The sequence below is a fragment of the Molothrus ater genome, chromosome Z (assembly GCF_012460135.2).
Source record: "Molothrus ater isolate BHLD 08-10-18 breed brown headed cowbird chromosome Z, BPBGC_Mater_1.1, whole genome shotgun sequence".
NCBI classification, from domain to species: domain Eukaryota; kingdom Metazoa; phylum Chordata; class Aves; order Passeriformes; family Icteridae; genus Molothrus; species Molothrus ater.
In genome coordinates this window covers 21,213,388-21,240,960 of record NC_050511.2, presented here as the reverse complement: position 1 = coordinate 21,240,960, position 27,573 = coordinate 21,213,388, and the positions used below count along the sequence as shown (strand labels likewise).

Genomic DNA, 27,573 nt, shown 5'->3' with positions numbered 1-27,573 from the left:
ACCCCATGGGTAATTTTTAATTACAAACAGAAATACCAAAGCCATTATTTAAAAAGAACTAAGAAATATTCAGTTGATTGCTAGAATTTCCACATTATCATATCTGCCAGCTGCCATATAGGATCATATCTACATTTTCCACAATTCAGATTTTTTCTTTTTAAGTTGGTTATATCCTAAAGAATATAAAGTAGACAACTCAATATACACATTTACTTTAAACCCATAAAAAAGTCTCAGATTGTTAAGACTGCTTTAAAAAACTTCAAGGCCATAAAAAACAGACTTAAAAGTTCTGTTAAATTAAATGCACACCTAAAATCTTAATAGCAGTTATTCCACATAGTAGAATAGTAGAAAAAATTAAAGTTTACATATAAAGCATAATGAAAAATATTGTCAGATATTGTCAAAAGGGAATCAAGTCAGGCAGTCAGTGCCATTTAAGTAAAGGTGACTACACTGCTGCAGACCCAAACAGATATCACTGCTGCATTAAACACTGTTCCTAACATGCCAATGAACAAGCTATAAACAACTGCAGTAGCAGGGCACTGAAGCTCTGCTTCCCTTTGTACTCAAGGATTGCTGGTATTTTTCCTTCTCTTGTCACTTCATGTAAGATTTGATACATCCATCCAGGAGGATGGAAAATGACGGAATGCACATTTTATTAGAGTTAGAACATGGTGAGATTAGTGACTCTCATGTGGGACAAGGGATCCTCACATGACAGCACAGTACTACCCTAAGACACTTCCTGTCGTGGGTGACCAGCTGGATCAGAAGAATATGTACAGATTTTGTGCAGGTGTCTATAAAAAATGAAACCCATCCCCTTCTGTCACCAGAATTTATGCAATTTGAACAAAAAATCCAACCAAAAAACCCCCCCAAAAAACAAAAAGCAAACCCTTCCCCCCAAATACTGGGATTTCTGAATAAAAATCATAGTTAAAAGTAATTTCTCCAACCATCTCCAATTAAATTTCTCTAGCCATCACAGATATTCAAGTAGTTACCATAATAATTACAAAGCAAACTACGTTCTTAGAAAAGAAACTAAAAAACAAAATCCACCTAACTGGCACAATCAAAATGCCATTTGGATACTTAATTCCCTTCCAAAGAAACATGATCTGGCTAAATGACATTCAAGCCATTTTTAGTGATGATACTTTCAACTGGGTTAGCAGGACAAATTACACTCTTCCAGGCTCTACTCAAATTCTTTGAAGATACATAATTGTTCATCTCTACTTATCAGCTCAAATTCTTGGTGGCATTTACAGTACATAAAGAATCCTGTTCATCATCTCTACTTATATCAAAACCTACTGTGATTTTTCTGAAATGAACAAGATTTTTAAGTGTTCTCATCTCACAGCAAGCAATAAATATTCATTCAACAATCTGTCAGATACCCAACTTCAAAAGATAACTTGCTTGGAGGCAAATACATGATAATTATGGCTTTTGAATTCCTCAGCAACTAAAGCTGCAGACCTATACTTCTAAATAGATTTTACTGATTTTCTTTTTCCATGTTCTTAAAGAGAAGAAATAGGGTGAAAAAAAGGCGGAACAGAAAGATCAAGAAGTGTAAGGGAATATTTTAGTAAATTGTGAATACAAAGCTACAATAAAATCTACCTTAAAAATTACCTTTTTTGAGCTGGCCTTGCAGTCCAGCAGGTCTGTATGACATTATTTAATGTATTCAAAAGTAGTCTGGCTAAGCTGGCAAGTATGATGTAAAAAAAACCCAGCACCTTTCTTTTTTTCTTTGGGGGAAAAGTTCATTTAGTTCAGTCTACCATCTGAGTGTTTCTCATATATTCATTACAAACACATCCTTTTTAAACCAGGATCAAAATCAGATTTTCACTAGTAATTAAAAGCTGTTCAAAACAGAGTGTTTACCTTATTCCACATCTAGGTAACGAAAAGCAGGAAAAAAATACAGAATGATTGTTTTTACCTTTTCTAGCTTTTTGGCCTCAATATGTCGCAGCACCTGTTCCCTCCAGTCATGAGGGACTTTAGTTTTTCCTGCAGGGTCTAATAGGGAGTGCTCGGAGTTAACCCTTGGGTTTGATCTCTTGGAGGGGCTAGTCCGCGAGTAGTTGAAGTCACTGACTGACATAGTTCTTTCTGGGATCTCGCTGACCGAGGGCCGCGCGCTCTGTGGCCGGGCCACGCTGGGACCGTCGATGCTGTATGTCCGGGCAGAGAGAGGCCTCTGCTGTCCCGACATCACCGCTGCAGCTCTTCCCATCGAATGCAAATCTCTGTATGTTAAGTAGTCCCCTTCAGGAACCTGGGCTCGTCTTGAAGGTCCACTATCCCCAATATTTATGGAAGCTGTAGAAGATACGCTGCTCTGCCTCTGAAGCGTGTGCCTGGTTGCTCCTGGGAGCAGTCTGTCACCTGGTGGAACAGCCCACAGATCTGCGTGTCTCCCAGCCATCCGCTGGTGAGTGTTGTACACAGCGCTGGCCCGGACATTGTTATGATTGGAAAAATTCATGTTGCCGGAATGCTTTACGTAACTGGGAGTTTCTGTACTGTCAGACCTAAGCAGACGTGAAGGAGGTAAAGTGCCCTGTTCTACTTGGGTGTTTTGTTTCTGGGGCCATAAGGCATCTTTTGCTGCTGCACTGCTGCTGTACTGAATATTATATTGTGGAGCACAGAGCATCTGTGCACCGCCTGTCACTGATCCCCTCACTATATTAGCACCTTCAGGATTGTGATTTGAGTCAAACTTGAACACCGTTTTTGTAGAAGATACTAAATCAGATGATGATGATGACCCAGGAAAAACCTGTAAAGGCTGATCATAGAGAAGAGTAGCAGATTTACTTCGGACTATGTTTTTTCCATCTGCAGTATCTGATCCTGATTTTACCACTGAGTTTGGTTGTTGAGATCCATTCTCATTTACAGTATCATAGATTTTCAGCCCACCACTGTCCATACTTGTGATGCTGTGAGATTTCATCACAGGACCGCTTCTCTGTGGGGACAAATCTTCAGTGCTTCTAGAAACAGATAGCTCAGCAGAATCCCCATCAACTGTAGTGCTTTTTGCTAGTTTTTCTTTACTAGGAGACTGTACGGTTTCCTCAGCAAGTCCGTTTACTTTATTTACATGGTATTTATTTCCATTTTCAAAGTGCCCACTTTCTTCTTTTGCGTTGTTATTCAAAAAGCCCATTACTGAAACCATTTTCTGTGTTTCTAACTTTTCTACAGGAACTGGCACTGCCTCTTCACTAACAAGTTTATTGATATTCATGTTTATTTGGTCTAATTTCTGAGATTCCTCCATAGGAGTACTTAGATCAACACCTTTTCCTATCAGGCCTAATCTTTCTTCAATGCTCAATTCATATTCAGACAAATTTGTAACCTTCTCTTGCACATTTAGTTTTTCTTCTACTGTAATACTCAATTCTCCTCCATTTTGCAAGAGATTATTCAAATTTTCATCTTCTCGCCTGGAAGAAAAAAAGATGGTTCTTAAAGAAATTCTCCTAAGAATGAATGTATTTGTCTAAGTATCATTTTAGAAAAAAATTACTATTAATATGTAACCATGCTGTGCATACAAAACAGGACAAAGAAACAGATTTATGATTTGCTATCTTATATTGAAGAAATGTGTTACATAAAGAGCTCATTTGGGCAATGTTTATACGTCGCGTGGTTTCAGAAGTTTGTTTAAACTCAACAATAATAATTAAAAACAGTTCAAAAGTGTCAAGAAGAACAAAGTGATAATAACTTCCTTTTTTATTAATTTCTTTTAGTTTCCATTTTGGACAATGTTTCTGTTTGTATTAGCAGTTTTTATGAAAAATGGCACTTTTTAACTAAAACTTGTAGAAGAGTAACAGCCTGTAATCCAATCTTTGTAAGTTTTTAAGAACCTTTAATGGTCATGTTAGCAATCAAATTGATTTTCAAAATTAAGCAAATAAAAACACAGAGCTTTTAAAATAGGATACTGATGTATTTTGTAGGAATAAAAACTTAAAAAGATAAAATTATTATACCCTATTATTAAGAGAAATGAGAACCCTGTATTATATACTAAAGCTAGTCTCTGAAAGTTTTTTTTAAGAACTTTATAAACCTTAAGAGAATATTATTAACCCTATTATAAAACACTGAAATTTTAAATATTTAATTAATGATAAATTAATGAATTAAAGGAAGGAACACCATATAAAATATTAAGTAACGTTTTTCTAATGTATTTTCTTATTGGTCTACTGTATCTTACAAACCTGATTTTGGATAGAACAGCAGCATGTGTTTCTTTGTCAGGAGAACAGAGAGAAATATCTTGGCTACTGTCAGTATTTAAGGAAACAGAATCTGACATTCGAGAAGGAGAGGAACAGTTGCTGTTATTCTGATTACTATTGTGGGTAGCTTCATCTGATAAGGAATCAGTATCTTTTGAATCATCTGAAATAAAAATTTGCCAATTTAATTAGACACACAGATCTTATTAATAGCCATTTAATATGTGTATGTATAGTATTTAGAAACTGTCTCTTGTTCTTCAGTAATTCTTACTACCAGAAACTAAAATGTAAGCTAACACCCTTGCAAAATTCATTTAAACTTACAAAATACTGTTGGAAATAGTTCCTATATTTTAAAATATTTGGCCAAATGTAAACAGCCCTTATCTGCTAATTAAAACTAAATTTTTGCTTTATTCCCATTTCCCTTGTCATACACAAGTGCTATATTACTGAATACTTCCTTAAAATATCTATCAAATCATACTTCTGTTACTATAAGGTTTTCAGAATTGCCTATTATATGAGTCTATTGGCCTCTAAGAAAACAAAGCACACTGCTTCACATGCAGTATTTTGAAAGGGTATGCTGTTCATGGTTCTGAATATTCTATCATTATCAAAGCTATTAACTAAACCAAGTACTCTGGAACTATCTAGATCACTGGATAAGCTCTGTATAGCATTCTGGTAAAGTAAAAAATCAGCAATGAAAAATGCTCTCCTGCAGATTGTGAATTCAATGCATTCCCATGCTTTGCATATCCCTTAGGACAACATTTTCTGAGTAATTTACCCATGTGCACATTGATTCTTGCATAGTGTATGCATACTTACATACTATATCCGTATAAAAATAATTTCTCTGGGGGAATTCAAGGCAGCCGTGATTCTGACATAAGTGTAGAAACAAATACATTTAAATTTTTGCTTCAAGCCAGTTACAGATGCCAAACGCATACATTTGTGGAACTAATGTCTGTCTTCAGAGACAAGAAAGAAGTTTTGACCTGGTACTTTAGTCAGACAAAAAAATCCAAGGACAGCATTGGTAAACATCCACCTTTTCATCTGTATGTGATCCTCAGCAGACTTCCTGCTTCCACCATGGGGTTCTCCTCACCAAATCTCACCTTTTTACATCTAATGTCCAGAAAAGCTTTTTGTCCTGGAAGTACTGTACTTGGATATCATATGAAGCAAAATATTATTCACTATCCTCTTTCTATATCATGTGTTCTCTGAATCCTAGGCCGTTTCTTAGTCTTAAGGAAATGATTACCCAGAAGAAATTTATATTTCAGAGAATATAAAATTTAGTTAGTAAAAAAACAGATACAAAATTTTAATGCTAGAGGAGCAAAGAAAAATAAAAGAGTAAAATAACTCTGGAGAAAGATTTTTACAAGGAAGGATTATTCTTAAACCTTAGGAAGAGAGCACAGCTTCTGTAGAGGAATTTTAAAAAGTGATACTGCTGCTATATAGCAGCTGCCTATCGCAGCAAGAATTCAGAAAATCTGGGTGAAGGGGGATTTACAGACTATTTCTAAAATAAATACCACTTTCTGCAATCCTTTTCTTAAGCACATCAAGAGTGTGTTCAAGCTCCAAAAGCCCCAAAGCATATACCCCTTCTCTTCCTGTCTGATTTAAACTGAGAAAAATCAAGAAAATTAAGATATTAACACACATTTCTCTAGCATGGACTCCAGATTATGCAGTTTTTTCCCCACTTTCATTGCTTAACTAGGAAAATCTTTCTTTTAAAACATACAAAACATACTTTTACTTAATTTAATTTGAAAAACTAGCCACTTTGAGTCAAGAAATTATTGAAATCACAAAACACTTCCAATGCTTTTTATGGTATCTTACCTTTTTTGCTGTTGCTTAGGGCTACCACTTTTGGTTGGTTTATGGAGGTTTCTATCAGTGGTGGTCTCATTTCTGCCATTTTCATCTCTTCATCAGAAGAGAGTTCTTCTGACTCCTGCTAAAGGGAAAACAGCTTTATCCTGTCCATTTTGAAGAGGAGTTCAAATGTAAGTAAATGCTGTCTATCACCCACTAAACAATAAAGGGGTAAAAAGATAAATGAGCCACATAACATAGGCAAAGCAAAACAACCTTGTAGTGCATCTGTAGTGCAAGTCAACTGAATTATCTTTAAGAAGCATCACTTGCAGACTTGCATTGTCACTGCTGAACTCTGTGGGATGACACTCAGACAGGTAACTTTAACTGCAAAAAACTTATTGGAGCAAGCAGATGAAGCCTTCATTCTACCACTGGAGAGAGCATCCAGTAGAGTCCAAGTCACAAAGTGATCACTGAAGCAGCAAGCACTGCAGATTGACCAGCTGGGTATTGGTTTTGAAGAAAACAGCTCAAACTGAAACAGCTATAAAGTAGCCATGACCAAGACAATCATAGGAATGGAGAGGTAAGCTGTAAGCAAAAACTGAAGGAGCTTGGCCTGCCTAGTCTAACAGAAAGGTGGCTTGCTAGGGATAAATTCCAAAAGGAAAAGAAGTCATTTAACTTCAAGAGCAATGGCAGAGAAAAAGCAATACTGAATACATTTAAGCTAGTAATCACTAGTTCTGAACCAAAAGATGGAACTCAGTGCACTTATGACAGGGATTAACAGACAAAGCTGCTGCAAGAGCAGCCATGCAACTGATTCTCTTCCTGCTGCAGTCCTCTTTCTGAAGATAAATATTCATTTATCTTCAAAACTCAATTGTTTTCAGTAATATTTTGAAGAAACAAATCCCCAGCCAACCTTTCCTCAAAGCAGAAATTTCTTTCTAGTAAACATTTTCCTGCGACAAAATCCATGTTGCAAATTGCAAACAAAGCCTACCAATATTCACTTTTTCTTATTGTTTTGGAACATTTAACATATGGAACCTATTGGAGCACCACCTTCCCATGATACCAATTACCTGTCCAGTTCTTAGGTCTGCAGGAAGGATGTACTTGACTGAGATGTAACAAACAAGCTATGACAGTCCTAATTAAAAATAAAAAGTAAAAATCCATCGGCTTTTCTCTACAATCCAAACAACCAACCTGTTCACTGCATCTACCACATGCCCTTCCTCTTGGATGTGACATACAAGTGTAATCAATGCTGAAATGAAAAGCTTACACATAGGTAAAGTTTAGCTCTCTGGATTCTGCAACACCATTACCATCAGGAAATAAGGAAATACAATGAAACAAGGATGTCACTGTACCTGACTTGTGTACTTACTACAGCTACTGTCATTATCAAAGACAGTAAGAAAGAATTACTGTCATTATCATTAGACAACTATCATGATCTTCAAAAATCACATTTTAAAATTTAAAAAAAAGTCAATACCAGTATTTTCAAAAAGAATGTAGAAGCAGGAACATACTAGTGGGGAAGTAGCCAGTGACAGCCAAAACTGCCTGTCACTCAAGTCTTTTCACTGTATGATATAGGCACATTCCAGAGCTTACACAATACAGGCAAAAAAATGCACTGCTGAAATTATGAAAAAAGTATTTTACAGGTTGTAACTGGGAAGTGATTGAATGACAGCTTCCAAAATTTGTCATAAATCTCAAGCTTTCTAAATAAATAAATACATGGTGTTTGGCAGAGAGATGCACAGTTCAGAAGTTTAAAATCCTTCACTGGAAGAGGTCAGTATATTTCAAGTAATATTCCTGACAGCTTACTAGTAAATACAGAGGAATAAATATTTTTTAAATCACTTTCCACTTTTCATTTGAAATACATGTGTATAATCACTTGGATACAGAAACATTTTATTCCTACTACTGATCTGACATTTTGTCATTTCAGCAACAATTAAAAGTGATTATTTAATGAAGTACTGACAGTCAAACACCTGGAGAATTCCACAGAAGTATGGGTCTTTTCACAGTGTATATCAATCTTTAGCTGAGTTCACATTATTTTTCTTTAAATGCATGCATCTTTTATTATGAACTTTATTATCTGTTTCAACTTTTACTTAACAAAATCTGAAGTGAAAAATGCACTGTATTGAAAACCATCTGAATTTACAACAGTTATGGAGGGCAATTTTCTTCTATTGTCAACAGAAATGTTCATCTCCTAGAAGAACAAATTTAATACAACACCAGCACAATTTCTGACTGCTATAATGCTCATTGCAATGCCATACCTCAAGCATGTCCTCATGGTTGACAGTTGTTTTCGTGTTCTGCAAGTTTTTAACAAGTGCAGTCATCTGTGAATTTGCAGTGCTGTGCTCAGCTTCTGGTTCACTAGGCTTCTGCACAGAGCTTCCTGCTGAATATTGTTTTCTCTCATCGGCTTTGTTCTTTATTGAATCAATTTCTGAGGTCTACAAAATGAAGAGTATTAGCAGAGAAAGCATCCTGAAACGTTTTTAACGACATAGAGATCCAGCATTATATATTCTGGGACAACATGGAATGGAAAAAACTGAGCTCTGAAATTATAAAGAACAGAATACACCATGTATGAAGAAAACACAATAGATAACTAAGCTACAGTCCCTACCCTATGTCAATCAGTATGACTTTCATCCTTACTGGTGTCAATATGTACCATTATATTTCCAGTCATATGAAAAAAAATCAAACAGGCCAATACCTGCAATGATTCTATGTGAGCACCAAAAAGTAGTCCTATCTTCTATCACACTGCATCAAGCTCTTAGAGACTTGGGACACTTTTGCCAGTCTGCTATTACTGCTTGTTACCACACAAAGCTTTCAGTCAAGAGCAGTAAAAACCTTTGATATGATCCAAATTTCATTGTGAAGTCTGGCAGGATAAAACAGGATCAGAGAATGACAAAGATGCCATCCTCCAGGAACCAAAGAAGGCAGCTCCTTAACACATCCACAGTTTGCATGTGCCTGAGAATTGGGTCACTTCTCTTGTTCTTAGCGCAGGAGGAAGACTGCTAGTGCAAACCAGACATTTGTTACAGACTTCCTTAGGTGGGAAGAGGTAAATTGGTTCTGTAATCTAACAATTTTTCTTGCTAAAGAGTCAGAGGAGAGGGAAAAGAAAATTAAAAGGAATCAATGACACTTTAGTCTTTGGAATTTCTTGCAAAACCAGAAGATAATGTTATCTCTAACCTTTACCCCCACATCTTTTACAGAAACTGTCTGGACTTCTCGTTTTGACTCCTTGGCATTATCTTCAGTTGATTCTTCATCCTTTAGTCTATGTACAATTGTCTGGACTGTTTTGACCATATTCTTCAGTTCATCAGGATATGGAGTTGGGTATCTCTTCAGATTGCCCTCCTGTGTAACAAAAGGCAATAAGGTTTTACACTTATTTAAATGTCAGAACTAAAACATAAGCTTTAAAACAAATAATTAATTAGGCCACACCACTGAATATTCTAGAATCTCCACCTTGATACTCAAGTCTGCTGGCAGTGAGGCAGACATAAGCTTATACAACCAGGCAAGATTACAAATCACTTTCACTCCTTTTCCCCCAACATGTCCCATGATTCCAAGCAAGGATTAAGCCAACTGTAATTCACTCAAAATAAAATCAGGATTTATCATACTTTCCCCACTTGTTCTCCACAGCACCATTAGTCAGGTAGCATCCTAGGTAGGCCCTACACTGCCAAGTATAAGCTTGAGCTCTTCCCTTGTGCCCTACTGAAAATGACTTGGCCAAATAACACCCAAACTAAAAGGAAACACAACAAAAAAATCCAAACCATAGTGTTTCATCCTGCTAGATACTCTAAACTGATGCCTTGATTTATTCAGCAGAGTGAAACACATTACCAAAGTATGGAAAAGGCTGAGATTAAGGGTGGAAGTAAGAGGGAGGGAAGCACCATGTATGCAAAAATAAATTCAATACTAACCCGAGGTGGTGCCTCTCTCTCGTCTTTGTCTTCATCACATTCAAATGCCACCTGAGCACGCTGTTTCCTCTGTTCCTCCCACAGAGATGGATTGAAACTTTCATTATCAGATATGAACATAACTGGAAAAAAAACCCAAAGAACCTTGTGTAAGAATGGGCTATACTAAGTAAAACAAAATATACACTTTTTCTTTCTCTTGACTGGGATTGATGTGCTTTTGTATTTGTTTTTTTTAAAAGATGAAAGACTAACAGCACCATTAATTGAAGATTAGATGCAATGCCACTGCTTTATGAATTTGGCTGTACTTTTATATTCGAATAATCCCTATCTTTAAAAAGAAAATCATATGCTCAGTTGTATACTAGTCTTGACATTCAAATTCGAAAATTTTCAGCAGAACTCTGCTGAGTGGTTTTATTCTATACATAAATATGAAATAATGTATTTGTGTGTGTATATATATAAATAAAGATGAATTATACTTGTATAGATTTATATAGCCTATTATCAGTGCTTAACATCATTAAGCACAGGTAAGAACATTCATCTGATTTAATTTAATGCAAATTTAAAAATGAAAACTAAGAATGACTTAGTGAGAAAAACCTGCATTCTTACTAATCCTAAAGCAATGTAAGCATCTAAAACTGGAGGTTAAGTTAATCTGCATGATTTTGCAGCACTTATGCAGTTGACAGGGGCTTTAGATACAAGTCTTTCTTGCTTAATTTTACAAGAGATTAAAAAAATCTTGCAGGTACCTGATGTCTCTTATTTTAGCATGTCTTGGTGTTATGTCAGCCAGGTGCTACTTTTAGCTTGACAAATAGTCTAATAAATTTGCTACTACCACCCAGAAAGTGTATATCCTTCACTAGCAATACGAAGGCTGTTCATATTAACCACTTCTATACCTGACATAGAAAAATACTTTATTTTAGGGCTTAGTAAGTGCAATGGAATATTTGTTACTCTGCATTTAACGGGTGAACTTAGAATTTTAACACATCTGAAGATATTATAATAAAGTTCACTACCATTATGAGTTCCTGACCAAATGCCAGGAACCTAACCATTTATAAAACCAGTTCAAACTACATGTGAACAATATGCTTTTTGTGGACTGATTTTTTTTATTTTTTTTAATTTCAAAATATACCAGAGAATACTATGTACTTCTCAAAAAATACATACTTGGTAATGAAGGAAACATTTTGCTAAAATAGTCAGTTTGAAGCTAACGCTTGCTTAAGAGAATTTCACCCTAAACCATTAGGCTCTTTTGGAAGGAATAAGGGTGTCATGCTGGGAGTGGCTACCACCACAGAACATGGTCCTGTCAGTCCATTTCTCACCTTACTCACTGAAACAGTTTCATCTAAAATTTACCAATATCTAAATCTCATTAAGTCAGTGTTCTTATTCATCAGACACAACTCATCATCTCCTGCAAGTATACTCCAAACTTTAAGCATTTAGGTATTTAAGCATTATTTAGTGAAAATCATATTAGCGGGAAGCCTTCCCATTATTATTTTCAACAGTGACCACTGTGACAGGTAATTTCAGAAATTCCTTACCTTCCTCAGTCCTTGGCTGCTGAGGGAACATGTAATTAGTAAGTACTGTTTTCTGTGTGTCAGGGTCAGCTTCTTTTTGAAGAGGGATAAGTGGTTTAGACTAGAAAGTAAATGAAAGAAGGCTATGTTACGAGAATATATATATATATATATATAAAAGTAAATATGACCTACATATCACAGAGCATGCCTGTCCCATGACTTTGGAGACTACTTTCCCTTGAATTAAACCATCTCTCCTCTGAATAATTTTCACAAAATGACGAAATTAATCTATCTGTATTTGATTGATGCCAGGCTTTTTGACTGAGGACAAACTCAGCAACAGCTTTTGTGAAAAGAAATCACTAGATAGTAAAAAAGTAACGCAGTTTCTTTTTGGTACTTACTACTATCCCAAAGCACACTGATCAGAAATGCATAGATATATTTAGCTATTTAAAACTGCAGACAATCATATAAAGAGAAAAATTCAGCATCCTTGTTTTTTCATTTTGAGACCAGATTGAACATCCTCCACCCCTTACAGGGAAAGGCAGAAGATTCTTGAAATTACTGTTTTACTAAAAGTGTACATCTGAGGCTACTGGATTTCTGACAGCCCTGTACACTTTAATGCCCTTCAGAAAATCAGGATAATGTCAAGGACTTTATTAAAAAGGAAAAATACAAGCACAGGAGTTATTGCTTAACAGCTTCAAAGCTGAACAATCACACAGTTCAAAGGTGTGGCAAAAAACGTAACTGAAAACCAGGCATGCTGAGTTTCCCTGCTGGTATAGCTGTGAAAGCAACAGCGGGCTACATGTTCAAGTTCAAACTTATCAAGCACTAAACTCACCTAAGTAAAATAGCCTGAACAAACAAAACCAGAAACAAAAACCCAAAAAACCACAAAACCCACCAAAAACAAAACAAAAAAACCCCCCTCAAAAAACCAACCAAAAGCAAAAAAAAGAGAAAACAAAAAAGAAAAACAAAACCCCAAAACAAACAAACAAAACCCAGAAAAACCCCAACCAAACCCAGAGAAAACACAACAAAACCAAAAAACGTCCCAATATCTGTTAAACTGCATTTCCTCAGAGCAGCACAGAATTTCTCCAGGATTATGAGCCTCCAGAGACAGGTAAGTTCAGTATTGGTTACTTAAGGAGAACTGACATAGTAACGTCCAGAAAGTATTGATTTACACAGTACTAGGTCTCTTTATTTAACAGATGGCTCTGTTCTTGTCAACCCCATTAGGAATGAAGCCCACAATAATTTATTTTCAATATTAAAAAATCTCACCTGATTGTCTGATAGCCACATAGCAGTGAGTTGTTGCAGTTTTGTAAAAGTAAATGGTAAATTCTTCAGTCTGTAAATTACAAGGATTTATATAAGTACATTTAGCCATACTGTTAAGACTTTAAACAATCCTGCATTAGTCTCTAAAATATTTTAAAAGGACATTTTCATATGAAGTTCACTTAAAAAATAGTGAGAGCTGAGAGGCTACAACATGTAATTTAAATACAATTTAAAAAAAACCAACCAAATAAGAAAAACTTGTCTGCCCAGTATAGCAAGTAGCTTAAAATAAAGAAGTGACATTGTGACCTGAATTTAACTCAACTGGGAAGTGGGTGACTTGAATACAAAGACAATTAAGGTTAATTAATAAATCTGAATCCTCACCATTTTATCTGTCAATATACATGCCAATTAAGGGGAAATGTACTACACCTGAAAATCTTTTTTTTTTCCAAAAGATACATGTATGGGGAATACGCTGTCATGGATAATGGGTGCTCTGGCATTAAGGGATAAATCAAGCTACAGACAGAGTACAGAGAAGCTGGATTGACAGAATAGGAGGGAGAGCTCTGCTAGTTCTCTCTCCCAGTACTTCAATTCTATAAACTAGTAATTCCCCAAAGATAAACATTTTGTCTATTTTTAATGACCATCTCTAATAAAAGGCAACTTTTTCCCCCTTGTGCAGAACACCAAGGTCTTTTACACTATCCTATGATACTGTTGGGTGCTCCATATGCAATTCAAGAAGCTGTTAATTTTAAGTAAGAATCAAAAAGTTTTATGAAAATGACCAAAATAATTCCCTAGAAAAACAGATGCTAACAATCACAAATGTAGTGAAGCTGCACTTCAATGCACCTGCCAGGTCATTAAAAAAAAGATAGCTTAATACAATGAAGCTGCAATATCCAGAATATGACAATAATTCATTAAATACCTCTCAGTCACCTTCTGAGCTATGTGTGAGATAAAGAAAGATAGCCATAATGTATTTATAACAATCCCTCTACATTATTGTTGCATTTTATACAACTTCTACTTGATTAAAAGAATTCACAAACCTATTGTCACTCAGATTGATGACTTTTAATTTCTGCATATCACCCATTTCTTCAGGGAGAAATTCAAGCTTATTAGAATGCAGAAACAACACTGTTACATGTTTCCAGTTTCCAATCTAAAAAAAAAAAAACCACACAAAGAATTAATTCATCTTCACAACATAAATATGAAGGTTTAAAAAACAGTTAGTATTGAGGCTATTTTGCCTTGAAAGTTTATTCTTACGTATTAAACCTTTTAGTTGAAATTCACATCAACGAATTCCTAATCGTTGCTTAAAAAAAAATCAAATTTCATTATTTATCAACTTGTATATTTGTATACATCCTCCTTTAAAAGCATACACAAAGAAAATCCTCTCAAAAAATAGTAACTTGTTATTCACAAGTTGTATAGACTATATAACACATTAAAATACTCATTTTACAGACTTGGAATTAAACACATACCTCTGATGGCAGCTGAGTTAAAAAGTTATGATCTGCAGCAAATGTTCTTATATTTGAGAGCTGCCCAACAGATGAAGGCAATGTTTCAATTTCATTGAAACTACAGTCCAGTTCTTCCACTGATATTAACCTGCAAAAAAAATTATTTCCTCCATACAGATTAATTAATCCAACAATAATCAAATACTTGCAGTTTTCATGAAGTTAATATGACTATTAATTATTGATCACAAATGTAGTTCAAAATAAAACCTAAGGAATTAAAATCCAAGAAGAATCCTTTACTGATGGCCTAAAATGTGTCTTAGGGTGCGTGTTTTTTCTTCTTACTTGATTGCAGGTTTTTTGGTTCTGTTTCGAGCTTGCTTAATTTTTTAAATCTCCTTTACACTGTCCTCACAACAAAAACTGTGAGGCCAGCAACATCGAATGCTTGTGTACTACATGACAACATGCCAGTGTAAGGCATTAAAAACATTCACAATGAGATAGATCACAGTCAAATTAGAGCTGAATGCACCTTCTGAACAAGCAAAGAATTTCAAGAGTTACAGACCGTGAACCTAAGAATCTGGCAGTGAAGAAGTACTTTGTAAACTCTGACAACAAAAGATAAGCTATATTAATTAAAATATATGAAAAAAAAATTGGAAGACATTGTACAATTGTACAGTGCATAACTGTGAGCCAATTATTTTTGCTATTATTTGCATGTTTTAAATTAAATTGCTGAACACCAAAAGATATATTAAAAAAACTTGCTGATGGACAGCTGAAAGTTCTCCATATAGATATAGAAAAGATAAATACATGTTCACATTTACTTTTTACAAAATTTTTGAGATTGGGCAATCATTTGCAATATCTACCACAGCCATGTTACTGCCAAGAAAATACAGTTTTAGAAAGCTAACTGACTCTTTAAGTATCTTGTTTTCTGTCACACTCAATTTTTGTTTTATAGATTGGTGGCTGCATTAAATGAGGAACATATGTCCTTTGGTATTAAGTAATAGGAACCTACATGCTGCAAAGCAGAACTAAGATGAAAACTCTTGCTTTAAATTGTATTAGGGCATTAACATGTAGAAGAAATTAAATCAAGTAGTTATAAAAAAACTCAGAGAGGAGCCATTGTTACAGAAGAGTGTTCAGAAAGGAAATTCAACTTCTTATTTTGGTGAAATACCTACCCTCCTATGGAGTCTGGCAAATAAATTAACTGGTTTTCATCAATTTTAAGTGTTGTCACCTTTTTCAGAGAACCTATAACAATAGGAACAAGTAAATCAAAATGGACATTTGAGTTAATTAAGCTGAGTTTTAACTTCAAATTAAGAGGGGAAATAACCCAACATTATGGGCCAGTCACCACATCTTCTCTATTCCCTGGTGTGCCTATAGTGCTGTATTACTAAGGAAACAAGGAGATGAGCTTACAGAACTTGTTTGCCAGTTTACAATGTAAACTGTGAGTAGAGGCAGGGAGAAAAAGAAATTGTTTTTTTTTTTTTCTGATAGAGACAGCAGTTTTTCATACATTTACAAACTACTGTATAAAGTAAAAGTGCTCCAAACCAATTTTAAGTTATTATTCAGCTATGCATTACAGCTTTATCAAGAACTGGCACTTCTACTCAATTGAAACAGATCTAGAATGTCATTTTTGTACTTTCAAGTTCTCTGTGTCTGAACTACAGGCTTCTAACAACATAAATTAACTTAAAATACAAACCAATAGACTCTGGCAGTTGCTGAAGTGAATTACTGGATAACAGTAGGTCTTGCAGGCTTTCACAACCTGAAATACCTTCTTCGACTACTTCAATGTTGTTTTTAGAAACATCCAAGTAAGTCAGCTGTTTCAAAGTGCCTATGAACTAAAAGCAAGAGAAAATAATGCATTCTAGAAAAGTGCAAGTTCAAAACCAAAAATCCAGCAGATATGACCTCTTAAGTGTAATGCCAGAGGAAAAGACTTAGAGTACTGAAATACAATTTTATGCAAAATATACAAACTTTCAAATGAAGTATTTTGTGCAGATAAGGAAAGCTGATATTTTTACACACAGAGACACCCCACAGCAGCTCTGCATGTCCCTAAAGTCAGTCTTCTGCACATTCAGTGGTTTGATTAGTTACCATGAATCAAGTAATTGCAGCTCTAGAATAGACTTCAGAAAGAGACACATAATGTGAGGACATCATTATGCTCCAGTAGAATTTTAATGCTGATTTTTGCCTTTTGTATAAAACTGCATCCTCAAAAACAACAATGAATCCCTAATTGTACTAAACTGAAAGAAACAAGCCAAAATATAAGCTTGCATTACCATTCCACATGAACCAAGCATAAGCCTGAAAATTCATGCACATTACTCTACTGAAATCTTTATTCTCAGAAATACAGTTTTATTTTACTGCAAAACACTGTTCAACTCGTATTTTACAATCCAAACACTCAACTGTCTAATAGTTAGCTGATGGAAAAACAGTAGAAAAGACTACTAATCAGGCAGGAAGGCCACTTTTCACATGACTGCTAGTGATTTTAAGGTTGAAAGCAAGCCAGATGCTTCCCAAATTTCAAATACTCATCTGTTAGTTTGCTAAAACTTAAGCACAGACTCTCAAGTACTGTAATAATAGGTGAGCCTGGACGACATGTAATGAAAGATGTCAGGAACCCATACAAAGTAAACAGACTGTTTTCTCAGGAACTGTCTATGCTCCCTGTTTAAACAGCATTGGAATTGGCATTTCTCTTTTACAACTGTGACCAGTAAAAAGCCACACAACATACTTATCCTACATATTCCTGCTTGCTATCTAAGATAGAATAATCCCTTTTTGGAAGGGTTATTCAAACCTAAATTTGATTAAAGACTTTTACTCATTTTCCTGAATTGCAACATAATTTTTAGATGAGAAATATATAACTTTCAATGAAAAAAAACCACCAAAAAGCTGTGAATGCAACTCTCATGATCAGTGATAATTTCTAAGTGGACTAGTTAAGCACTCATGTGCCATTTATCCTTTTGGCTTTAAGTAACATTAAAATTACAACTTCAACGTACACGATCACTGACAAAGCAAGTGCCTGTGTAATTTAAAATACTTATGTTTAATACAGCAAAAGAACTTACCCCAGGAATAAGTGTTAGTCTATTACCATCCATCCAAAATTCCTTTAATCCACTCAGTTGTTCAAGTACTTCAGGCTGTAATGGGAAGCCATTTAAAAAAAACCTTATGAAACATCCCCAGTGAATGGCAAAACCAACTCCAGTGATTTGTCTATTGCCACTTTAGTAATATGTTACTGTAGCTGTTATACCCTGTTATATTAGCTGTTATATTTCACTGGGTCATCACAGAAAACTCAGATAACTCACTTTTGAAATGAAAATATAGAACTAGATATATAAGGACTTTGAAGAACTTGACCACAGCACTAAATAATTTTTAGAGAAAGGCTTTCTGTTGGTTTGGTGTCTTTTACAGAAATATTCTTTTTCAACAAGCACACACTCTAAGTACATGTTACATGTACAGTTTTGATGGAGGACATCTAAAAACCTTTAAATTTCATCAACTCAGAGGACCTGTTTTTCAAGAACCCCAGTGATTTTTTTGTTTGGAGGAAAATCAAAACAAACTTCATTTTTTCTATCAACAAAGGGTGCATCTCCATGATACAAGCTAACCACTCCATCCATAAAATGAAGTGCAGGATTATGTTTCCAATAAAACTTATTGTAAAAAGTGTCTTGTTTATCAGGGAAAGACCTCTTCTTTGTAAACATTCATGTCGCATATGCTTTCCCTATTTAAACTTCCCTCCAGAGAAAGCAATACAAAAGAGGTACTACTGCACCTTAATAAGTACAGCCAAGTTCAGATAAATGCTAAGTAAATTTTGTTATACAGTGAATAGACAGGATTTCTGCTGAAGTTGCGGACCTGACTCCCAATAACTTTCTTTCCCAGTAACTAACTCACTTTCCAAGAAGAAGATGTAATTTAAACATTAGTTTAAGGCTCCCACACAAATATATACCCTGTGATGAGAATACGGCAGTCCTAGATGTTTAACCATAATAATGAAAAATTCCTTAAATACACTCCCCTATTTTCCAAACCATATCACTAAGCAAGTGTTCAGCTCTGCATGTTCTACTAGTGGCACACAAATGCTTAACTCTATTGTGTTGCAGGTCAGCAAGTTTCATTATACTTCTATTTCAATTCCTTTACCCCAGAAAGCAGAGAGATGTTATGTGACCCTTAAAGACAAAATATATTTGCCTGTGAGAATACAAACAGGAAACAAGTCAATGCATCCTAAAGGAAAAATCAGAGCATTTCAACTGTAAATACTGCTTTGAACAACATTCAAATTTAATATATTTTCCCTTGGATCTAATAGGGCACAATAATAAAAGCAGGTTAGGCAAAAAACTGTAATACTCAATACATGATAATCAATAAATGTTTAGAATTTATTCTAAGCCTAACAATTATGTTTATAATTCAAACATGTATTACTATTAATTATTTACCAGTACAGTAACCACACTATATAAGAGAGTGTTATTTTAAAATGGAGTAAAAACACACTCTCATTCATAAGATCACACACATGATTTTTATAACAGGCTCCATAAAGTAGTGTAAGGTATAAATAATGCTTGGAAGCAGAACTCTTAAGATGATGTTTATGTTTTCATATTTGCTAAAAACAGATCAAAGGATAAAAATATTTATAAAAGATGCAGAGCTCTGTAACTAAGGCAAAACTCACCACTTCTGTGAATTCATTACTTCCTAAGTCCAGTCTCTCCAGCTGAGTCAGTCTGGACATGGTTCTACACAGGAAGGGGATTAATAAAAAATTAGGTCTAAGAAAATACTAGCAACATCAAATCTTCCAGATTTACAAAAATCCAGTAATCAATATTAAGTGGTGATGCTATTCTGTAACTGGAATGATACCTAATTAAAGATAAAGTATTCACACACTGGTCAACCAGGCAGATATTACTGATCCTGCAGACTGCTGAGCATCATACAAAGCATACACTGCAACACACTTGGGGCTGCATGATGAGCATGCAAAAACTAAAGACCAATAAAGAAATCTTCATGATAACGAGTAATGCAGTGGTGCATCTCTTCTTTTGGGTGGTTCAGCTTTTCATTTCCAGTCACAATATGTCCCTTCAGCAGTCAAAGGCTGGTTAACTACATGTTTTCTTCTCAAAGGAAGACTAGTGACCAGGAGAAGAGCACTGTTGAATCACAGTATGCAACACCACCTTTGTACCTCTCCAGGCTGCTACGCTGCTTCCATGTGATGTGGTTCGGAACTCTAATTATTTCTCTAGTCACACAATAAATGAGATTACTAAATTGGATTTGGAGATTACTAAATTGCATCAATACTCTTTAACCTAACTTATGGCAAATACTAAATCAATGTCTGAAATAAAAGTAAAATCCATTACTTCAAGCTGTGTTTTGGAAAATTTTTCCCTCTATTAAAGTGCACTTTGGGGACTCCATAGAGATTATCTACCCCTGCACATGTGGTCACAATGGGTACTTCACAGTCAACAGCAGTTCTACCTGGAAGTATTTTTTAAGAGAGTGTGAATCCCTCATATGAAAACATTCATATATTTATTTAATAAGAGATTTTCACAGAACGACTAGTAGTATATAAAAATTACAATTAGTAGTATATAAAAATTTCATATATAAACTGCAACTGTGTACATACTATAAAATTCTGGAATAATTAAGTGTAAGAGCTTCTAAATGGTAAAGTCTTGTATATTGTCACAAAATCACACACACACAATTTCTTCAAGACACAATTCCATGAGCACAAGATGCTCTATGCAGCTATTCAAAGCTTCAGTTTTTCCTCAACTACAGTACAATCTACAGTTGCTCTGAACATACGGTTCAAAAATAATATACTGAAAAATGTTATATTTACTGAAAGTAATTTAATGTGATTATTAATATTTTTAATGGAATAATCTCCAAGAAGGAGACTCAACATCTGTTTAGAAATTTGATTTTTATGATATTGGAGTAATTAAGCTAGGGACAAACAAGGAATTTAGCATAAGCAGGTAAAGACAAAAGCAGCAGAAGCCTTTTTTGCACTGTACAAATAGTATACACAGGCTTTGAAGGAAAGCCTCTAGCTAACTGTGCTAGAGAAGGAAAAAAAAACCCAATAAAACATGAAAATACTATTTTCAGAAGACTCTAAGAAACAAACTCCTTCATTTCTTGAAGGTAATGAATAGGATGATTATCAGAAAGCTAATATTCTTTTTCAATTTCTGACAAAACTTATGTGAGTCCCTCTGAAATCCTACAGAAGATTGATCTCTCAAAGCTTTGTGAGATCATGCTAATATCAATTTTAGTGCTGTATGTTCCTAAAAAATTTGCCCCAAAGAGTCTCCCAGGACCACTGCTGAAGAACTCCTTTCAAAGAATCTAACATAGCATTCTGTAGCTTTTGCAACTGCATAGACCACACTATAAAAACCAATGTTATGTAACAATGACAGGATGACAAGTTAACTTTATTGACTTGGGGCCCTTTTTTCCTTTGCCCAAATGACTTTGCCCAGATCCACTCAATGAGAAAACATACACAAATGTGTTTGCAAGATGAGGGTCTCCAAAATATTCCTTCCTTTCCCTGCTGTTTACATAATAGCATTATCAGATATTCTAGGATTAATATCTTCTTGCTTTTCTGTATTGTTTATAGAGAAATACTGTCAGACAAAACGAAAGCAAGGCTTCCAATAATGTTACTGGTAGCAAGAAAATTCAATGCCAAATGATGTTGAAACAAACATTAACTAGATCATAGAGTAACACCTATTTTCATCTTTGACAAGGTGCTGCATAATCCCTCCCATAAACTGAAAGCCTCTTTCATAATTCATATTATTGAACTTGGCATCAATTCAACTCAATTCTAAGGGATCAGATAGCCTAAATTATGTCTAGAATTCTGTTGCTGTATACAGACAGCTTCACTAAGGTTAACAGTACAGCTTATATCAAGTGGCATACAATTCAAAGGGAATGTGCATGATGGCAAGATTGGGCCCTGCATCACTGTAATTATACTCTCAAATAACCTGCTTCTTTCTAAAATGCTAACTCTCTTTATTAACAATTAGGCCACAGAAACTTAAAAAAAAAAAAAAGAAGTACCATATTTTTACTGGACCATCTTTCCAATTTACCCATCAGAAAAATGCCTCTAAAATAGTCCCTGTGTTTTTGCTTTCCTTTCAGTGGAAATAGTTTCATCCAGCTGTTTTGCATTATAATGCTGCCACTTTCAGTCTCTGACTGTGGATAAGCTCCAAACAAAATGATACATATTTGGCATAAAGTTTGGCATAAAGTAAGGTTGATGTAGTGTGTCGGAATTGATTACTCATTTTGATTAACATTCTTTCAAGCACTTCATACTTCAGTGTCAAAAATTATGTGCATGTTTTACTCAGAAAGAGGGCTAGTTTGATGCTGCAGAATTTATCCAAATACATTTCTTATTACAAATAGGAAAGAATTTGCTGTAAGAACATTAGAAAGATGAAAGTCGCAGGAAAACCAGAAATACGTTGGTAGTCTATAGCAAAAATATTAGGACCTACTGCTGTATCTTTTTAACTGCTTTGAATTTCCTACACTTTTTAAACCTGTATTGCATCTTCTATAAGAGTACCAGAATAGAATAATAGAGCTGGCAGCTCAGCATGTACCATAGATTATTATGGGACAGAGGAGCTCTTCATGACAGTTACTGTTTAGTTTTCAATCAAGAAAAGAACTCTGAAAACACTGAAGTCAACAAAAAGTTTCCTAGCACTTTCAACAGAGTTTGACTTAAACACATTAAAGCATGTATTACTGTCTAATCACTAAAGAATATACTACATTTTTAGAAGTATTTAATGTAATTCATGCTCTTAGTGTTAATTATGGCAGTTAAGGTCAGAGTGATCTTATAAACAAAATCTCTATTAGCTATAAGTTTTAATTATAGCTACTGTTCCTCAGTTGGGAGTAACTTTAATTTAGAGAGCTACCACTCTAAATTATATGTCCTGTAATTTTTTTCTGCTAAAAACTAATGATAGCAGAGAGAGCTGAATAGAATTGAGAGTATTTATATCACAGAAGGCTTCACACTTTGAAAATGTAAATTCACACTTTCTGATGCTGCACATGTCATTCTAGATAGGAGTTCTGGCTTGTTTATACTGCAGACTCCACAGTACAGTATCTAGGCACTTAAAAAGGGAATCCCAATAGAACATAACCCTTGATCATGTCTTACACCTATAATTAGCTACAGTCACTAAAAAACTGGCTGTTGTATTTGAAGAGCTGGCAGTTTCCACTTCCGCCTACAGCATTCAAGTGCTTCCTAGCATGAATTAGACAGAGTGAATATTCAATTGTTAGAGCCTCCTGTTCTCCACCAAAACTACTTACATTCACCAAAAACAACAACTCTACCAATTTCTGTTGCCAGAGAAAGATCACTTTTACAGTACACCACAATGTTTTCATGATTCTGTGGGTGGCTATTCACATCCCATCTTTGGGATCTGTTTCTTTCTTCATTGACCTCTTGTATATTCGCTAACCTGCTTGGAGCTCCAGAGTCCCAGTTGGAAAATATTGAGTATTGCTCTTGTTCACAGAAACAGCAGGAACTGCATCACCATCAGCCTAGACTTGTTTGATGAAGTAAGTGAGAATTGCAAGGCAGAGACTAGAAAAATGTTAGATTTTAGGAGAGAGGTAGAATGGATTAATGTTAAAACAATTGCTGTAGGAATTCCTAGAACTATATAATACTTACTTTGGCAATATTTTTAACTGGTTTTCTCTAAGTTCCAATATCTGGAGTTTAGTTAATCTGTAACAGAAAGGCATAACAAATTACTACAATATTCCGTATTTAATGACAAAAGCAATCTCTGACCTTACTTATATTATAGAATTAAAAGAAAAAAAAATCTGTAAGTTTGAAATTTTTTTCCTGTAACATTGAGGTGAAATCTTGTGCAAAATGTGCATGTTATTTTAAATTCATTGGCTGAAGTTTGATTTTGGTAAAGCAACAAACAAAATAGATTTTGCCTGCTTTTCTGCACCTGTTTGGACACAATTTTTTCCTTCATCCCTAAAATTTTGAAACACTACATTGGATTAATTATGGGTACATGTTACCATCATAATGAAAAGTACACAGGAAGTAACAGAAAGGATCATTTTGCACAACTAAAGATGTTAAATTTCTACTTCTGGCAATGTATCAAACAGTTTAATACAAAAAGTCTTATCGGAGGAATACCTGTAGTCTTCCACCTGATAGCTTTAAATTAATCTTGGATTCCCTTTCATATTCTCTTTCTAGTCAGCTTCTGAATCCATTTTGACATTTCTGTCAAAAAGGTCAAGGTAGTTTGACCTTTTTTCCAGTAAATCTCTGGTTGCAAGACAAATAACCTCTAAATCTCAACTCAACTGCTTAGCCAAGTTAAGTTCCAAGCAGTCTTGACATACATGCAATGTACCATTTCCAGTGAATTTTTTTGTATTGTGATAGAAGTGACAAAGCTCTATTTGTTACAAAAAATGAAGAAACTGATTTAGTTTAAATACAGATAGGATTGAAATGACAAGATTTCTACATGTGACCCACTGACAGCCCTCACACAACACAGAAGGTCTCTGAATCAGAAAGGAGCTTGGTGAGTAGACCAGTCTTTCCTGAAGGTGCTTAACTTAGTGCATTGTAAGAACAGAGACAAAAACCTTAATTCTAATTAAGTGGTAAGAACCATATTTTGTGTAGAAATAGAAAGCAGAAAACAGTATGTATTTTTCCTCTAGATATTCATATTCACTCATTTTGGATTGCTCACTTTGAAAGCAGCAATCTGCCGTGCCCACAAATAACCTAAGAATGTAAGAGTCACCTTGAAAGAGAAGAGAGGTCAGTGCAGCCCAGCACTGCAAGCAGCCCTCACCATCTGGTAGCAACTGCTGGAGGTGAACCTCCTCCCTCCAACTTCTAAAAAAAACCCGCAAAAACCCAATATCCTAACAGTGGTGAAAGAATGCCCTAATAAAAACCCCATTCATGGTAATAGCACTGCTGTTCACCTAGAACATAAGTGGGAAAGACCTCCTAGGCCACCCTACCAGCACCCTAAGATACCAATCTAGTGCAAAACAGAACTTTAAGAACCCTCAGACATGAATGAACATTTTGGGCTTTGATTTCTAAACCAAGCACTGCATCAAGCTTCAGCTGGTGTTTTGCTTTTATGACAGGGAAGATAGCTACACAGTTTGTAGTTTTTTCTTCACAACTCATGTATGCAGTCAAATTTCCATGGAAGGCAATGCCAGCAAGTCTCCCTTCATATGCTAAACTATAAATATGCACACCCACTTTTCACTGACTTTAGCCAGAATTGACTGTGTGACACTTGCAATAAGCTAACTCTGTGAACTTAAAGATTGCCTTTGGTGACAGAAATGTTTATAGCTTTGTCACCTTGTTCCTGTTTTAATCTTTCCTCAGCTATTCTGAAGAGACTGAAGATATAAATATTAAATTTCTTATGCGTAGAGCTTCACAGAAGCTACTAGGAAAACATTCTCAACCTTTCCTAGGTGGGTGATACAGGCTGTGTCTAAACATGTAATTTTCTTCCAGTAATTGATGAGAAATACTGGACTGAAGCAGCTGTCAACCTCTTCCACTATTGAATCTTGAAAAGCTAATTCAAGATTAAAATAATAATGAACATCAAATACTAGGTCTAGCTGTTTTTTCAGTTGCTGGTGCTAAGCATCCAGCATCCATCCAAGCTGAGCAAGAATTGCAATAAGGCACCTGAAGAAGTGGCATTTTATTTGACAAAGAAATAAAGAACTAATTCACCTATACTAAAGGAAAAATGGAATTCATAGTGGCAGATTGTCTATTATCTGGGCCATTCTGTGGAAAAGATCTGTCCTACTTCTAGAGAAATATTGAATTTCTGAAGTTGAAAAACCCATCAACACAGACCTATCTGCACATCACCAATGCACAAAGCTGTAACAGGTATTATTCAACTGGAAGTACACATTCTAAGTATAATAGCTTAATTTTTTTTTTTCAGTATTGCTCTTTAATCATAACCATCTTAGCCTGCATTTTAAATGCCACACAACTTTTCAATAAAATAAAATCTCTACATGAACAATTTCCCAGAAGAAGATCAATATCCTTCTTAAATCTAATTTCATAAACTATACTACCTGTAAAAAATGTAAAAAAAACATACAGCAGGTACACTCGAAACTTGCTGTGCAACAAGCAGTAATTCCTTGGAAATATAAAAATACTGCATTGAGAGATGTTCCTTACTTTACACCTCCTCTGCAGTTTTCCTAAAGCAGAATATTTTATTTTAAATTGTTACTAAAATGCAAAGGAAAGCAGAACAAAAAGTATCCATGCTAAAGGCTGCATTTATGAAAGTTTCTGCAAAACACATATATACATATGTATATATGTAACTAAATACATACAAACACATATATATATATATATAAAACTATATTTTATTATCACTGTACACTTACGTAAAAAATAACCCACAGTAGATACTACTAAAACCATCTACTACTACAGATACTACTGGCAAATTGTTGAGAAAGTAGAAATAAAGTAAATTAATTGCAACATCCAGTAAAGAGGCTCTGGAAGCAATATCCCATTATTGCCAGATTTTTAGAATTACACTGAAGATAAATCCTTGTTTATCTTAAACACCCATTACTAAAAAATGTTGCCCTTTTAAAACCCTGTCTCAAATGAGCAAGAAGTGAGTTTCAAGCATTTTCTGCTTATATATTTGCATATTTATATGTAAATATATGTTATGTATTCAGATAAAAGATATACAATTTTCTTAAGCAAGGATAATAATTCTCAAATATTTGTGCACTGGCATGAAGGCTAATGCCACGATCTGTGCCAATACCAATGCATTCAAATTTCCATTTGGGAATGGAGGAAAAGTCCCCACTTTGTCACCTGAGAATTCCAAAGGAACGGGCACATCATATCAAAAGTCTGGTGACTTTTAGGAAACCTAACAGGCTGGACAAAACTAACATCATTGAAAGACAGCCAATATACAATTCTCACAAAAAACGGGGAAAAGATGGCGTAATCTTGACCTCACAATTATGAAAATATTTAGCAAAAATTCTGAAGATGAGAATAAAGCATGGAGATAAATCCAACAAAACACTGCATGGATATAATAAAAGTGTTTTCCATTATAAAAAGTTTTTTCCTAACCAGGCTGAGTGTTAGGTTAGTAGTAATAGAGGTGCTCAAAGACCCTTTCTAGTACTACCCTGTTCAATATTTTTTAATAGAAATCTTCTAAGATCAGAAAACTATTTAACTTGGCTTATGTCACAGACAATACAGTGATTTAGTAAGACACTGTAGGGGGGGAAAACCTGTACAGCCTTAAGGACTAAAAAAAATTGAGAAAAAAGGACATGATACCATTGCACCAAGCCAAGTACTTAGTATTTCCTTGTAGGTATCAGCCATTTCTAACTGAACTGTCCAACACATCAGTTAATCATGTAGGAAATTACACTAGGCAGCTGCAAAAAGGATAATTGGAACACTGGAGCACAACCACAGACATTTCCAAGAGAAACAACAAGATAATCATGACACTGTACAAGCCACGAAGAAATCTCAATTCAAATTCTAAATATAGCTATAGATGTCATCATCCTCTGTCAAAAAGAAGGTGAATTAAAACTGAAACCTGTTCCAAGATATATTAATATACTCAAG

At 34.9% G+C, this 27,573-nt stretch overlaps 1 protein-coding gene across 6 annotated transcripts in view; it reads right to left on the bottom strand.

Moving 5' to 3' along the window:
- The window catches only part of ERBIN (erbb2 interacting protein), a 121,313-nt gene that overhangs the window by 16,220 nt on the left and 77,520 nt on the right, over positions 1-27,573 (bottom strand). For 4 of the 6 annotated variants that reach the window (XM_054517807.1, XM_054517806.1, XM_036402605.2 and 1 more), the window contains 15 exons: positions 23,545-23,601; positions 19,429-19,492; positions 17,771-17,845; positions 16,357-16,501; positions 15,815-15,887; positions 14,622-14,751; positions 14,172-14,287; positions 13,099-13,168; positions 11,806-11,905; positions 10,220-10,341; positions 9,462-9,632; positions 8,510-8,692; positions 6,198-6,315; positions 4,296-4,479; positions 1,982-3,503 (listed from right to left, as the gene is read on the bottom strand). In XM_054517807.1, coding sequence (XP_054373782.1) covers positions 1,982-3,503; positions 4,296-4,479; positions 6,198-6,315; positions 8,510-8,692; positions 9,462-9,632; positions 10,220-10,341; positions 11,806-11,905; positions 13,099-13,168; positions 14,172-14,287; positions 14,622-14,751; positions 15,815-15,887; positions 16,357-16,501; positions 17,771-17,845; positions 19,429-19,492; positions 23,545-23,601 — 3,130 coding nt within the window. The remainder of the gene's footprint in view (positions 1-1,981; positions 3,504-4,295; positions 4,480-6,197; positions 6,316-8,509; positions 8,693-9,461; positions 9,633-10,219; positions 10,342-11,805; positions 11,906-13,098; positions 13,169-14,171; positions 14,288-14,621; positions 14,752-15,814; positions 15,888-16,356; positions 16,502-17,770; positions 17,846-19,428; positions 19,493-23,544; positions 23,602-27,573) is intronic. The other 2 variants (XM_036402601.2, XM_036402606.2) reach the window with 1 other exon arrangement.